Source organism: Amyelois transitella, chromosome 24, assembly GCF_032362555.1.
Source record: "Amyelois transitella isolate CPQ chromosome 24, ilAmyTran1.1, whole genome shotgun sequence".
NCBI classification, from domain to species: domain Eukaryota; kingdom Metazoa; phylum Arthropoda; class Insecta; order Lepidoptera; family Pyralidae; genus Amyelois; species Amyelois transitella.
The window spans coordinates 3,873,523-3,890,169 of record NC_083527.1 but is presented as its reverse complement, the minus strand read 5'-3'; the positions used below and the strand labels follow the sequence as shown (position 1 = coordinate 3,890,169).

At 37.1% G+C, this 16,647-nt stretch overlaps 1 protein-coding gene across 1 annotated transcript; it reads left to right on the top strand.

Moving 5' to 3' along the window:
• Nucleotides 1–1,047: 1,047 nt before the first annotated feature.
• Nucleotides 1,048–16,539, top strand: LOC106135855 (sodium-dependent noradrenaline transporter-like). Its single transcript, XM_060951208.1, has 20 exons — nucleotides 1,048–1,108; nucleotides 2,282–2,377; nucleotides 2,790–2,860; nucleotides 3,239–3,401; nucleotides 7,050–7,097; nucleotides 7,437–7,517; nucleotides 8,327–8,449; nucleotides 8,599–8,730; nucleotides 8,998–9,060; nucleotides 9,958–10,135; nucleotides 10,551–10,684; nucleotides 11,278–11,417; nucleotides 11,921–12,024; nucleotides 12,480–12,604; nucleotides 13,056–13,168; nucleotides 13,536–13,673; nucleotides 14,313–14,412; nucleotides 15,383–15,483; nucleotides 15,942–16,109; nucleotides 16,441–16,539. The coding sequence occupies exons 1-20, from the start codon at nucleotides 1,048–1,050 to the stop codon at nucleotides 16,537–16,539; spliced, it is 2,238 nt and encodes a 745-aa protein (XP_060807191.1).
• The last annotated feature ends 108 nt before the right edge of the window (nucleotides 16,540–16,647 follow it).

Genomic DNA, 16,647 nt, shown 5'->3' with positions numbered 1-16,647 from the left:
ACCGTTTCATTCATAGATCTTAAGATATTAAATATTTAAAATTACCATAACATTTTTATCGCACCGCTATAAAATAATAAATCTTAACTACGGTTGACCAATATGACTCACGGATGCTTGGTAAGCGCACATTAAGATTTCACGACAGGATGGGATTGCCTATAGAGTTTCATAGCCGTCTTGCATTTATAGGAACTTTTATACCTCTTCAAAAATATAAAGAGTTTTTTACCAATTCCGATGTATCTGGGTATTTTGTTTGTTACGCGATTATTTAGTTTTAAAGCATTTAATATCGAAATGGTTAAAAATATCAAAATCTAATCATGAAAACTTGAAGTTAAAAAAAAAATCATATAACGAGAAAAGTCAAATAATAAGTATCTAGTAAAAAAGTGCGAGTCGCACTAAGGGTGTATTTATTTTTTATACTTACGTTTCTAGCTGTTTATTAAACATAATCATATCAGTAGCAGTAGATACAACAGCGAAACTAAATCTTCAGTTAACGAATAAGTCACTCGGTTTTTACTTGGACGTCATCGGCACAGCTCTTAAAACTTGGACTCTTAATTAACGCAGTCGAGATTTTCGGAATTCGCAGATTTTGAATTCTAGATTTGCTATGAATATATTTCTTACAAAATAAGATTTTTCAAATTTTTGTAATTGAGAATTAAGTTATTGTAAAGTAAAGCATATTCGGTCAAAACACTGACCCTTCGGCCGCTTTGGTAACCAACTAATTCGTAACCACAAGGCTGACTGACTGTCATGTCAACACACGGGACACATAGCCCAAACCGCTACGTCTAGAAATTTGGGCATGAAGGGTCCTTATGTGATCTAGGAATTTATTAAGAGAAAATATCTTGAAATTTCCGTGGGAACGGAAATAAGCAGGATTTTCGTTTAACGCGGGCGCTAGTGCAGTCTATTTTCAGATAATATTTTAATGTTTTCTTGCTTTTTCGAAAAACCCAAATATTAAAATACTATTTTTCTATACAGATTAATTACCATGCGCGTGAGAGAGTAGCGGACGGCATGGCGGGCATGCCCGCGCTGGGTAACAGCGTCAGCGCCGGCGAGTTCAGAGAGAACAGAGGTATGTTACCAGGGTGTGCAGGGTCAGTGGACGCAAAAAGAACAGAGGTACGCACCAGGGTGGGCAGTGGCAGTAGACTCAGAGAGACCAGAGGTATGTTACCAGGATGTGCAGGGTCTTACTTCTTTAGCAAATGGGTTCCTTACTGGGTAAACCGATACCGTTTTCCTTGGTGGTTGTCCCAGCTGCGTTATATCTGGAGTGAAGTCAATGGTCCGCCTATACCTGACTGATCCAGGGCCAATTGGGAATAAGTAAGGTAAACTCGAAACGATTCTCAGCCTCTGTGATGGTTGTACTAGATTTACGTTTTATTTCCTTACCTACTTACATGACAAAGCAAAATTTAAAAATTAAATAAAATTTTGAAAATTTTACTCTAAATGAATTTGCCTATTTCCACTGGATTACGAGTAAACTATTCCAAAATTCACGTGTTTCGATACACGTTTGTATTGTAGCTTCGCAATACAAGACATACCTACTCGTATTTATCTGAACTTGACAGATTAGATTCAGATAGTCAGATGCAGTTGTCCTATGTTGTTTATTCTTGTCGTAGGTAGTTTACCTACGACAATAAAAATGTTTACCTTTCGATGTTATTATGTTTAGAAAGATGCTTATAATAAACGTCCGCCTAGCTAGATTATATAGCTAAGGCTATATAATAATAAAAGACTGGTCTACTCATCCAGACTCCGTAAACTATCGCTGTCCCGTTTCACGTGATAATAAAAAGCGAAACAGCGTTAGTTTCTCGCGCGATAGAAACGGCGACGCGCGTGCCATACTACGGTGGCAGGATCGTGGTTATAGGCACATTCTAGACTCTGCAGAGAGGCGAAGACGCAACCAGGACAAACACCAGGCAGACTCAGTAGGTTGATACTGAAAAAGATTTTATGCCTTAATATGATATAATTAAAAACCCAAAAAGGTTGATGTTAGGTGAATTTCAATGCTATCATTGTGCCGTACAGTTAAACGTACCTTTTAGAATTTTTTATACTGCTGGCTCTGTCTACCCCGTAAGGGATTGAGACGTGACTTGATTACACATATAGGTTAGGTATTAATAGGTTGATGTTGGGAGAACAGCTGACCGGTAAAACTTTAAATCTTTGCACAGATTACAAATATCATGTTTGATAACAAATGTTATGTTTTCAGATGCCAGTAACCGATCATCCAGCAGTGGTTCCCGGAGAGGTTCCTCACCTAATAGGACCCAGGTGAATCAAAATATAAACTTATATATACATACTCGTACATACCTTCATACATATTATCACGTCAATATCCCTTGCATTATCTTGCTTGTATCGTTGAGTTAATATCTCGTAACACAAGTCTCGAACTTACTTTGAGGCTAACTCAATCTGTGTAATTTGTCCCGTATATATTTATTTATTGGGATAGACAGAGCCAACAGTCATGGAAGGACTGAAAGGCCACGTTCAGCTGTATGGGATTGAAATCTATAGTCACAGATTGTAAGCCCAACGCCTACAAGAAGAATCACAAGTATATTAGTCATTCCCTAACTATATTAAGTCACCTTTTATGACATCGGAGACCACACAGCACAGTATAGACTCATGGTTAATATATTTTTTTATGTCTTTATAGAAAATGTTACTATATACGTTTGATAAATAGGACCACAACGGAGACAAAGCAGATGTGACGAGAACGCGACCCACCAGCTACGAGCGAGATGGCTACCATGAGAATAAGGTGCTCACCATGGTAAGTTCAAACATGTGTGTTTGACTGACTGATAGGCAGGGCACAGCCCAAACCACTGGGTTTGGTGACTTGAAATTTAATACGTAGGTTCCTTATGTAGTCTAGGGGTGCACTAAGAAAAGATTTTTCGAAATTCCCGCGGGATTAAATGGAGCTTACGCTATACGCGAGCGTAGGCTCGCGCGCGTTCCAGGACAGGATCATAGGCGCACCTCAGGCTTGATAGTTAAATGCTACGTAGATATGTACAATTTGTAAAAAAAATTAAAGCTAAATGGGATTGCAATATGAAATGAACAAGAAAAAAAATGTCATGAATTGTAATATGATAATAAATACATTCATATTTAATTCCTATATTACATCTTTTCAAACCAGGCATCACTCAGCGGCAGCGGCGTGGTGACCCACACCGCCCCATCCTATGAAGAACAACGGGCGAGTCCCGCGCTCCTTAGTCGGGGAGCTAGCGGCACGCCCGGCGGCAGGAGCGCCAGGGATGACGGGTACTGCTCCGCTAGCAGCACGCCCAGGGCATTCGGTGAGAACGTACATACATATAATCACGTCTATATCCCTTGCGGGGTAGACAGAGCCAACAGTCTTGTAAAGACTGATAGGCCACGTTCAGCTATTTGGCTTTAAGATAGAATTGAGATTCAAATAGTGACAGGATGCTAGCCCATCGCCTAAAAAAGAATCCCAAGTATGTAAGCCTATCGCTTAGTCGCCTTTTACGACATCCATGGGAAAGAGATGGAGTGGTCCTATTCTTTTTGGTATTGGTGCCGGGAACCACACGGTTTTGGTTTTGGTGAGAACAATAATTTTAATTGAAAGAACAATAATTTTAGCGTATGGGGTGAGCTTTGTTTGCACGCCCAGCTATGGTAAGCCGGACAGTTATGTGGGACCAAAACCCATCATAACCACACGGCTCCGACGCTAAACACATTTGCTACCAAGGGATACTTATTGCTCCCTGGCCGAAGGTAAATCGCTGGTACTGAGATCCTTACAAAAGAGTAAAATCCTTGTGTTAATATAATTGATTTTTTAGGTTGTTTGATCTTTGTGTTTAAAAACGATAGCATGAAAAATCGGGCAGATAATGTCACATCTAATGGAAAAAGCGTCAGAGATCATACATATTGGTTTGCTACCAGTACAATCAGGGCTATTGGTCCAAGGCCTGTGAAAGTAGTGTGGGATGATGAAATTTTAAGACATTTGAAGGTTTTTTACTAAAGACCAAAATTAAATCGAAACAGATCATATGACAGTATTAGAATTTAAGACGATTTATAATAATTCCAAATTAGTATACTAAATCAAAACGAAAGCATGTAAAAGCGTTTATAATACAAGTTTCAGATTTTTACACCAATCTCATAGAAGTTTTTTTTAACTTGACTAAACAAATTTAGTATCAATAAAATATCTCTTAACAAAATAAATCTACACTGTTTAAAAAGTAAGTAACTTTTAAAACAGCGTAATTTTATTTTATATTTTAGGTTATAAAAAAATATTTCAATTATTTTCTTTGATAATATCTACCGAATAAATCCAGTTAAGTGCGGGCAATAAGCTGCCTCTCAAGTCGCCCTTCACTTTTTAATATATTTCGCCTGTCCGCCTCTTTCTTGCCGTCTAGCCAAGGCTGCTACTTCCTTAGGTTGCACGGTCAAGAGGAAATATAGTCGAGAACGCTACAGAAAGAAGTTTAACACTTCATGACGTCGAATGTTTTACTCTCAAATAAAAAAATTAGTACTTATTTCGGATAAGCGGATGGGAAATACAATATGAATGAATATGGTAAAAATATTGTAAGTAATAATATTTTGTTTTTATTTCTTTCGATTTTCCAAGAAAATAAACATTACCGTAAAAGAAAAATAAATCAAGCCGCGTTCTTTTTTTACTGATCAATTTATTTCCTTGTTTTATGTAAATTAAAATGTTAAGTTATAAATACAATATTTCGAATAAAAATTATTAAGATAATTTTGTATAATATTATAAAGAAAAGTACGCACATACAAACATATAATCACGTCTATATCGCTTGCGGTGTAGACAGAACCAACAGTCTTGAAAAGACTAATAGACCACGTTCACTATTTCACGGCCACTATTTGGCTTTAAGATAGAATTGAGATTCAAATAGTGACAGGTTGCTAGCCCATCGTCTAAAAGAAAAATCCCAAATTTATAAGCCTATCCCTTAGTAGCCTTTTACGACATCCATGGGAATGAGATGAAGTGGTCCTATTCTTTCTATTGGTGCCGGGAAGCACACGACACTTTGATAGAAAATATATATTGATATTGCATTCATATTGATGGAGGCTTAAATTGCATTATTTTTAACACAAACATATCGTTTTTTTATCCAAGGTAGACGTCAAAATATCTTTCTTTAGAATAAAATTAAAACTGAACACTAGCGAAGGTTTCTCAAATAATTTGAAACAATCATCGTAAAAGGTTTAAGCGATTTGTAATCTGTGACGTTCCCGTGAGACACCTACTGAAAATAATCTTCCGATGAAATATTGACTTTACGGTATCGTGATTATTACTTTTTTATGTCCATCGTCCTTCGAGTAGTCAATTTAAAAAAAAATTAATAGTTTACTTAAATAAGTTTTCTTTCTTGTATGAAGAAGCTTTGAGTTATTAAAAAAAATACTTCAAATTAATAGCTACGTTTTTAAAACAAAAACAAGAGTTTAATATTACTGAATAGTAAATACATTTTCTCTCAGGACACAGTCCTCTTACTATCACACATTTAATATTAACTTGTGGCTTATTAAACATCTAGTGCAGAGTTTCATTATAAAATAGAAAACGAAATTTAAAAAAAACACTTAATATACGACCTTCATTCAAAGTCGTAGAATTATAAGAGTTTTTAATAAGAACGAATGCATTCAATTATCGAATACGCGTCATTCCTTGCCGCCATTTTTGAATTCCTAGGGTTGGCACCTTAGCATATTGAGGAATTTTTTCCTCGGAGGCACGCCATTATGCCGCAAGGGCCTGGATGCCTTAGCCTGCGTTATTAAGACGTGCGAATGAATGCTATTTCCTATTGAGGAAATGAAAGGTATCCGATCTCATTCGTGGAGTGGTTAAGCCTTGTAAACCGTAATGATTATTACTTTTATTATTAAGTGTTATTAGATTTTGGTAGGTAGATGGGACATGGGACATGTTAGTAGACTTCATGTATTACATAATCTTGGTTTTTGTCAAAGCAGATTTCCTATTGGTGCACTAAATCTATGTTAAAAAATAGATTTGCTGTAATTTTCAGTATCGTCGCCATACACGACCCTTAGAGCTTTTGAGTTCGGAACCAATCTCCTTGGAATATTTTGAAATATTCCACTATATTTTAAACACTAATAAGTGTAATTCACCAACATTAATTGGCAAAATGAGAAGTGATTTTGGTTTACTTTATTAAAATATATATATAAACAGACTATAAGACGCAATGATCCGGAAAAAAATATTCACATTTACGAAAATGTATAATACTGTTTAACATTTCTGTAATTTTGATTTCTTCATTGACATAATGAAATGATACGCGTTTTCCATTTGACTAAATGCCGTCTGCATTCCTAAATATTTTTTTATAAATCAAATAATGATTTAGTAACTATTTTGTTAGACAAGAATTTGCTACGCTTGCCGTTGTAATCTGCCTTTACTATACTCTCAGATTGAGAAAGATATCGAATAAGGTTCAAAAATTTCATTAGAGTACGGAACTCTAAAATAAAACGTATGTGATATAGGATTTTATATAGTAAAGTGTCACCTAAGATGCCATTAGCGCCCTGAAAGGAGTTTATCGAAGTTGTAAAAGGTTATCAATTTAAGGCGGGGCAGTTTGATGTTACCTGTTATGATTATGCCAAGTTTAAAGACTAGCCAATGTATGTAGGCTTCTCTCCTGTAGGATTTCTCATAAAATGCCTATGTAACTTTTTTTTGAAGTTTTTTCTGGACTTAGAAAATTTCATCAAAATCAGGGCAGCGGCTTCCGACCCGACACGGCGATGGACGTCGCATCTTTTTGGGTTGAAAATAATTTTTAAATTATTAACACAATAGAGGAAGTATTTTATTATTGTATCGTACTTAATTGAAATCCTTTTTCCAGATCACAAATCTACAAAAGGCTCTGTAGTCACATTATCTTGTTACAAAAGTAAGTAATTAAATATTTTTCAAGTTAGTAAATTAGCTAAAAATAGATATGTGTTATTAATAGAAATTGATACCAGAAATACCAACAAGATTAAATTGTTTAAATATAAAAAGTAGCTATCACTCATAGGTTGGCGAATAAGTTTGAATCAAGTACATGGTTATCATGCCTTATACCTTGCGGAGTAGACAGAGCCAGCATTATCGATTAAACTGAAAGGCATTAGCTGGATTAACCTAAAGAATTAATATATGCTTACTTATATATGCGTAACTAACTTTTAGACGAATAATATTAAATCAAAGGAATTAAAACTATTTATTGTTTTCCTGTCCGCAGAGGAGCCCAAGATCCAAATTGAGGAAGAATGCTTTTTCAACGACACCAACAAAAGGATTAGAGCCAATAGTATCAAAGCAGGTGAGTACGTAAAGTATATGTGTTTGTTGACGGAGAGTTAGAGTAAACATGTACTTTCAGGTTTGTCAGGTCATATGGCGAAAAACAATCACTAATCCATCCTGCTTACCATCAAGTCGATCTTCGACTGAGTACTTGAGGCAAAGATGTCTTCCGCAATTATCGTCACGTGTAGCCAAATAAATATGAATATAGGTACATGTTCAAAAGAATGACCCCTTACGTGTCACAGCGTAAATTCAATTTGGTGTCCCATTTCATTTCATTACGGGAGCTACTCGTAAAGGGTTCCCCGAAAAAAGCCATACAAGTGTGAGATTCAGCATGTCAAGTATCCGGATAGGTATAGTTCAAGGGCGTCCAATCAATCAATAAATATAAAAAAAATAATAAAAAATATTTTTAGAAACAATCTTTTATTTAAATTTAAATGTTTTCAAAGTTAACCGATAGGTTGATTTGGATTTTAGTAAAAAATTGTCTACTATTTTGTGCTATTCCTGTTTGTATTTTCATTTCAGTTTTTTCGTTCAACTCTAGCAACCGAAATATAAAAAAAAAACAAAAGGAAATAAAATGTAATGTGGCAAAGTTAAAGTGGTTTCCTATCGCCAAATATTTTATCAGAAATCCGTTTGACCTTCACGACTTCTTGTTTCTGTTGAAACATTTAAGGAAAACATCTTTAAACTTACTTTGAGACTCGATTTGGTTAATTTACTGCAAAGATAAAAGGTGCATTCATCATGATATAATACTGTTTGGCTTTTTAAAAACCAATCAAGTTTTCTAATCGTTTTTACCGTCAGAGCCAAACGATGGACGAGAGACTTGGGGCACGGGAGCAGATTTCCTCCTCTCCATCATAGGGTTTGCAGTGGACCTGGCCAATGTATGGAGGTTCCCCTACCTCTGCTACAGGAATGGAGGAGGTAATTAAATTCAAATATTAATAATACAATGTACACCAAAAAACTAAGTGAGTATCGATGTACTAAATACAAGTACCTCTAAAATTTTATAAATTTTATTGAATTTTGTTTACCACAGTTAATAATTTATGTTCACCTGTATTTCAAAGGTGCATTCCTGATTCCTTACACCTTGATGCTGATATTCGGAGCCGTCCCCCTCTTCTACATGGAGCTGATCCTCGGCCAGTACAACCGACAGGGGCCCATCACACTGTGGAAAATATGCCCTTTGTTCAAAGGTATTGACCTACCTTTTATATTAGTAAATATACCTTGTATCATGATGTGAAAAGATTTGTTACTTGTTATATTTTGACAGATCATTTCATAGCCACATAAGGAATTGTTTGATGTACTAATTGCTCTGTTTATAGTGTTTTTTTGTTTACTTTTAACGCTTATAGATATTTTTTTCAAATTACTTTTCATATTTCACTCATAATTACCATATAGGTATATGGTGTCTACACGTTATAATTTTTTACAATTTTAATATTTAATTTCAGGTGTTGGATTTTGCGCAGTAATGGTTGCTTTTTACGTGTCATTTTACTACAATGTTATTATAGGTAAGTCTTTCCACCTTATTATAATCAGGACTACCAAATACATTTAAAATATTGCCGATGATTTATGTTAACCTATTTACTTAAAGGGTTTATTATAGAACTCATAAATGATATAGTTAAACTTTTATGTTGGTTGGCTGAACTCCAAATTGTCTGTCGCAAAATTTTATATCAGACTTTCGATACTTCGGTTATGGATTTCCAAAAAAATATGTGTTATTTTAAATACATAATTAAATTTATTTGATATAAAATGTTATGAAGGAAGTCTGTGTTTTGTTTATTAGGTATACTTATCACTTACGAGGAAGACAGACCCAATAGTTTCAAAAAGACTGAAAGGCCACTTTAAGTTGGACGGCATACATAGTTACTGTACTTACTACATACTTATAAATTAATCTGTCACAGTAAAAAACGGTATAAACTTAATAACATACTGCTAAAATATTTTTTATTTATTATTTATTTAAACTTCATTGTACAACTGCGCCAATTGTGCTATATGTATGTATAGCACAATTGGCGGACTTAACGCTAGAAGCATTATCTACCAGACCAGTCAACCATTGGGTGCTGTCTGGTTTCCGGCATACAAAAAAAGAATAGGACCACTCCATCTCTTTCCCATGGATGTCGTAAAAGGCGACTAAAGGATAGGCTTACAAACTTGGGATTCTTTTTTAGGCGATGGGTTAGCAACCTGTCACTATTTGAATCTCAATTCTATTATTAAGCCAAATAGCTGAACGTGGCCATTCAGTCTTTTCAAGACTGTTGGTTCTGTCTATCCCGCAAGGGATATAAACGTGACCATATGTATGTATGTATGCAACCATTGGGTATGACAGAGAACTTAAAAAAATTGAAAATGATGTAAAAATGTTTGTTGCTCAGGCTGGGCATTCTACTTCCTGTTATCATCTGCGCGATCCGAACTGCCCTGGCTGCACTGCGACAACTCCTGGAACACCGAGGACTGCTGGGACGCGGCCCGGGGCAACGCTACCAACCGCACGGACTCTAAATACCACGGGCCCCTGTCTCATTTCACACCAGCTTCGGAATTCTTTCAGTGAGTAGAAATATCTTTATCTTTTCATACTCTTAGCAAAGGACGAGTTTGCCGTGACAACACTGCGACAACTCGTGAACACCAAGGACTGCTGAAACTCTGCCTGGGGCAACGCTGCCAACCGCACAAACTCAAAGTACCACGGCCTCCGAGTTCTTTCAGTTAGTAGGAATTTTAAGCATGTTCTGCTTCCTCTGTCATCAAATATTCTAGCTGCTTTGAAACATCTGAAATACTGAGGACTGATGAGACGAAACCCGGAGCACAACGAACTGACTCCAAATATGAAGCTACTCTCTCACATTTTAAGAATTTCCAAATATCTTATGTAGTCTCATAGTCTCATGAAAATGTGTGTGAATTTACTATGTAGTGATAAAGTAATTGAAATTAACATATAGCTTTATGCTTCTAGCCGCGCAGTCTTAGAGATGCAACACTCTGAAGGTCTGAACGACCTGGGTCTTCCGAAGTGGCAGCTTGCCCTCTGCCTTGGCCTGGTCTACGTGACGCTCTACCTCTCTCTTTTTAAGGGGGTCAAGAGTTCTGGTAAGAACTTTTTATATCCTATTTGTTTTTTAGCAGTAAAGTATGTTTATGGTCAAATTTTTTTTTATTTTGGCACAGTCATAGTGCATAACGTAGCGCTGTCTTAACATTTAGCGGTGATGTACCATCATAGTAGCACTAACCTTGCGCCATCGTAGCTTCCACGTAGCCGTCGTAGCGCGTACGTAGTACTTACCTAAGGCCGCCGCAGCCCTAGCGTAGCGAAGCGGCGTCGTAGCCCTTACGTAGCGTAATCGTAGCACGTACGTAGCGTAGTCGTAGTACTTTTTAGGACTGTTATAGCAGCATATTGCTATTTGTAATTAACTTAATGGTACTTTAGTATCTTAATAATAATGCATTCTATAGCTTAATCTATGTCGCATTGTTTGATACTTCATACGGAGTTTTCGATTCCCAGCACGTCCTACCAAATATTTTATATTTTCGTCTGTTCCTATAAAAATCAATTTCATTACACTTTTATAAGATGGTTCTGCGAATAAATCTTAGAGTATACACTTAATAATAAATAATCTCATTGGAGTAAATATAAATGTATGTATCTTTTAAAAATAAACAAATATTTCCAGGTAAAGTAGTATGGATGACAGCGACCATGCCGTACGTAGTGCTATCCATCCTACTGGCGAGGGGCCTCCTCCTACCAGGGGCTACAAGGGGCATAGCCTACTACTTGCAACCTGAGCTCACCAGGCTTAAGGACACGCAGGTATAACCCGACTGATTAGAAGAGCTGAATAAAAAAGTCTTCAGTTTGATTTATTAATCACAACATACGATACAAGGACTCCTGCCGTGTGGTTCCTGGCACTTTAGAATAGGACTCCATCTCTTTCCTTCTGCCTTTTATTCTTTTGCCAACGTCAATCTCATGTTTGGTTTCCTTCCAGCCAAAGATGTCAACTTTTGGCTGGACTGAAAGAGATTTCATTAGCGATAAGTCCTGTGTATGTGCAATAAATGTTTTAGCTATCTATCTATCTTTCTCATGGATGAGGCTGAATCTGAAATATAAGTTGGTCGGTAGCCCTCTCTGGTGATCATGTCAAACTACACGTCTTCAGACAGTTTAAAATCTCTGCTTTAAGAATTAACCCCACACTGAAAGTCACCAAGTGGATGTAAAATTGATTTATTCATTTGACCAATTTTAGTGAAATTAACATTGATCTCCTGAAAGTTTGTAGCAATCGCATGTACATTTGTTTGCAGGTGTGGGTAGACGCAGCCGTCCAGATATTCTACTCGGTCGGAGCTGGGTTCGGAGTTCACCTGTCTTATGCCAGCTACAATACCTTCCATAATAATTGCTACAGGTACACTATTAGACGAGCAATATTTGTACTAGCGTTCTAAAGATTTCGGTGAAATTTTAAATACAAATGCATACATGGGAGTAAAAATCGATTTCGGAAGGTCCCAAAGTCTGGGAAAATTCTTTTTTCCCATTATTTTCCCATATAAGATAGATGAATTTTTGGACAGATTTCAGATTTTTTCTCTATATGTACCTATTAACTATTAATTAAGTGAGGAAACCTGAACATTCAGGCAACTGGATGTGTAACCATGATTCAATACGAGTTCCCGTGCAAAGATTGCAGAGGTCAGACAATAGTCGCTTTGTAAAATAATCTTTGTAAAATCATCCAATCCAGGATTAGGGCCTTGGCGTACCGGGCTCCTCTCCAGAGTTGTGAGGATGCAACTGGGACTAAAGCCAGGAAGAAAAAAGGATATGCAATCAAACTATAAAACAATTTGTCCACAGAGACTGTTTGGTAACGACGCTGGTGAACTGTTTCACATCATTTTTCTCGGGATTCGTCATTTTCACGTATTTGGGCTTCATGTCTCACAAACAGGGTGTGCCAATATCTTCGGTGGCTACTGAAGGTTAGTTTCGTTAGAAAATTTAATTATAAAATAGATTTTTTAATCATTATTTCAGATCCAAGCTGGTTTAGGACTCCCTTACAGGTTAACATTATCAAGAAGGAATGACCCCATATTGGGTGGCATAATTATCTTTTAACGTATCTTTTTTGAGCAAAAAATATTTTTTTTAATTAAGATTTTTCTCATATTATTTTTTTTCTTGGCGCTGTTTTTAACATTAAAGAAATGAAAACATTACTACTTCACTTAACTATAAGGGACTCAATATGGCCCCAGGTAAGTCGAGTGTCCCTTCGTTCTTTAGTGCCAGTCCTAGACCTATATTGTGGTTATATTAGACAGACAATATGATTGGCATATCTTTAGTAACTAAAATAGGAAAGTATCCGCAAGGTTTACTAATACGCAGTGACATTTTTTGTATTTAGATATTCCTTCCAACTCCCAGGTCCTGGACTTGTATTCCAAGTGTACCCCGAAGCCGTGGCCACGCTACCAGGAGCCAGTTTGTGGGCGATGCTGTTCTTCTTCATGCTGATCATGCTTGGGTTGGATTCGGGAGTAAGTTTTATCTTAAATAATGTATACAAATGGGGACCTATTTATATTTTGATGCCGTATAATATTACAGTTGATATACAAGGTGTAATAATGACTTAGTCAAAAATTAAAATAAACTTAGTGAAGATCATTGTTTTGAGATTCTTTTTTACAAAAATTGAGATATAGCGAAATTTATTTCTACGGTTGCTTCTCAGTAAGATACCAAACCAAGATAGATATCATTTTCATCTTAATTTTTAGCTAGCTGAACGTGACCTTTTGGTCAGTCAGTTTTCAAGACTGTAGGCTCGTGTCTACCCCGCACGTGATATAAACGTGACTTATATGTATGTAACTATAATTCCTATAATTTTATTTCAACCAGATGGGTGGCCTCGAATGCGTGATCACGGGCCTCCTGGACCAGGCGCGGTCGTGCGGCGCGCACTGGCTGCGCCGCGAGCACTTCACGCTGTTCGTCGTCTGCGTGTCCTTCTGTGTCGCCTGCATCAATGTCACACCGGTAAAATATGAATGGACATATTTATATTCAAAATTGGAAACAAGGTATCACATATTGACGTCACATCATTTAAATCGAATTATATCTCTACTATCGCTTCCAAAATGTGTAGAAGAAGCGGCGGAACAAAATATACTGCTGCATTTTCACCGGACGTCAATTTACATGCTTTACATGTTGTATCATTATCCCAGTAGATAAATAGATAATTTTCTTCTTCTTCTCTTGGTTTGTCTTTCCCCTGATAAGAAGAAACTTTGACGCCATTGTTAGAAGCGTCGGCGGTATCTATTGCTGTTATTTATGCTTGCCTCACGAAAAAGCGTTTTTTCGAGCAAAAGACTGACTGGATTTATAGATTGAGCTGCAGATGCGTCTTCTTTAAGTATTCCTTGGAGACCAACAAGCATCTTAGGGGCAGCACAGCTTGGATTATGAAGAAAACATAATTCAGTATTTTTAAGAAATTTTAAGAAATTATAATATGGGACCAAAGGGAAGATCTTCTTCTTGAAATCTTTGATATCGCGATTTAGCATTATCGCTGTAATTGGCTGATAGCATCGCGTGATTGGCTGTTGAGACTTGTGGCGTAGTGACGTCGCTGTTGTAGAGACTGTTACTATTATTTGTTTTCAGGGCGGCATTTACATGTTCCATCTGCTGGATACATACGCCGCTGGCATATCACTACTCTGCTCCGCACTCTTTGAGGCTGTTGCTGTCTCCTGGTTTTACGGTTAGTATTTATAACCTCAGATATTTACCTACATATGAACATTTATTAAGTCTATGTATTAAAAAGAATAAGTTCGAATAAATCCATTAACACTGGTGCGCACGCTTATTTTCCCCATATTTTTGTACGCTGCTGAAACGTGGACATTGCGAGAAGTGGAAAGAAAAAAGATAGACGCCCTAGAGATGTGGTGCTGGAGGAGAATGCTTGGTGTGTCTTGGACAGAGTTCCGCACTAACGTCTCGATACTCCAAGAGCTCGGTATTAAGCAGCGACTATTTCCCTTAGTACAATCTCGCATTTTGTCATTCTTTGGACACGTTACAAGGAGAGGCAACGGATCCATAGAACGGCTTGTTGTCCAGGGTAAAGTGGAAGGCTCTCGACCGCGCGGAAGGTCACCCATGCGATGGACCGACCAAATAAAGTCTGTGATTGGCGGTTCACTTAACGAGTGCAGCAGGATGACTTCCAGCAGGGAGAAATGGCGGGACATCGTAAGGCGCACATTGGCGCCCGCCTCCAACACTACATGATGACCACGACCACTCTGTCAAGAGTGACACGACTAAGAAGAAGAAATCCATTAAGAATATATAACTATTATGTATTTATATATATTTAGACGAAGAAGGACTCCTTTATCCTGGCATAGATCCCGGTTACATCCTCACCTCCCTGGTAAGAAGTCCAGGTTGCTCCTTTTGGCCATGATCCTGCAATGGGTTAGTCAGTTTTTACACGAAGCGACTCCCGTATGGTCACGGTGACTTTTCAGGGGAACCTAACTCATATTGGATCATGGTTAATAAATGAATATGTTTATCCCTATGTCAAGAGAGAGAAGAGATAGAGAGATGGAGTGGTCCTGTTCTAAAGTGCCAGCTTTGGTACTACACACCTTGGCATTTTCCCTACCGTAAAAAACTTTTCACCTTCTTTGTCCTCCCTAAAATTTTATTATTTTTAGGATTGAAGAGGTTTTCGGACGATGTAGAGGAGATGCTCGGCTTCAGACCAGGGATCTATTGGAGGATATGCTGGAAGTTCGTCAGTCCCATTTTTATTATTGTGAGTGCTTTTGAAGCGAAATGTTTATTAATTTTCTTACATTTGCACGAGAATTCCAGGAAAATGACTTAACTGTTTGGATGAACATTTCAGCTCCATTCAGTAGTTTCGGCAGTGCGTTGATTCATATGTCAGTAACATTTTCCCGGTTAATAAAATGTTTGCACTACTACTTTCGTTTTGGAAGGGGTAGTAACGTTTTAACTTAATAAAAAAAAGAATTATTTAAGTACATTGTAAACTATGTAATTATTATAATCTATCAATCATAATCCTGGCGTTTTCCAGTTGCCGAGCCCGAGACAAATGACCACCAAATATTTCAGAACCAGCATTTTATGGTTGAATTTAAAAAAAAAATCATGTTTATATTTTTAAAATTAAAAAATATCTTTCTTTTTTAAGTTCTTGGTAATGTATACTTATATTATTTCTACTATTTTCTCCATTCATTCCAGGGCGTGGTAGTATTCGGTCTTCTTTACCAGCAACCGCTACAATACCAACAGTACACGTACCCGCCGTGGGCCGTCGTGCTGGGTTGGGGTTTAGCCTGCTCTTCGATCCTCATGATACCCATCGTGGGTATTTACAAGTTTGTTACCACGCCGGGAACTTGTCGACAGGTTGGTATTTTATCTTCGTTTTTATTGAATATTTGTATTTATTGAAAAAATAAATATATGTAGAGGGAGCATTTCCTCGCTGTATCGAAATACATCTAAATATTATGGGTACAAAGTATTACGACATGAAAAGATTGCAGACTTTGTTCTTTTACTTTTCTCGATCTTATGATATGCAACGTGTAAAGTCTCAATTGCATTAGGTACTTTGGATTCCTGAGTTTTGAAGCCGGCGCTGGCTTATACGCTATGAAGACAGAGATAAAAAACTTACATTATAAACGTGAAAATAAACGATCATTTATCTAATCGTTTATTGCTTTGTTTTAAGCGCATTGCCTGCTGCATATCTCCTGAGTCAGAACACGAAGCGATCCGGGGCGGAGCGCCAGTCAGCCGGTTCACATGGAAACACTGGCTTTATGTCTAATTTTCTGAAAGAAATTGTAGAAAATTATCTTGTAGAAATATCTGGATGGCTATAGTTCATGCCGTCAAACAGCAAAGCTCCGCCGGTCTTGCGCGGAAGCCGGTGTTA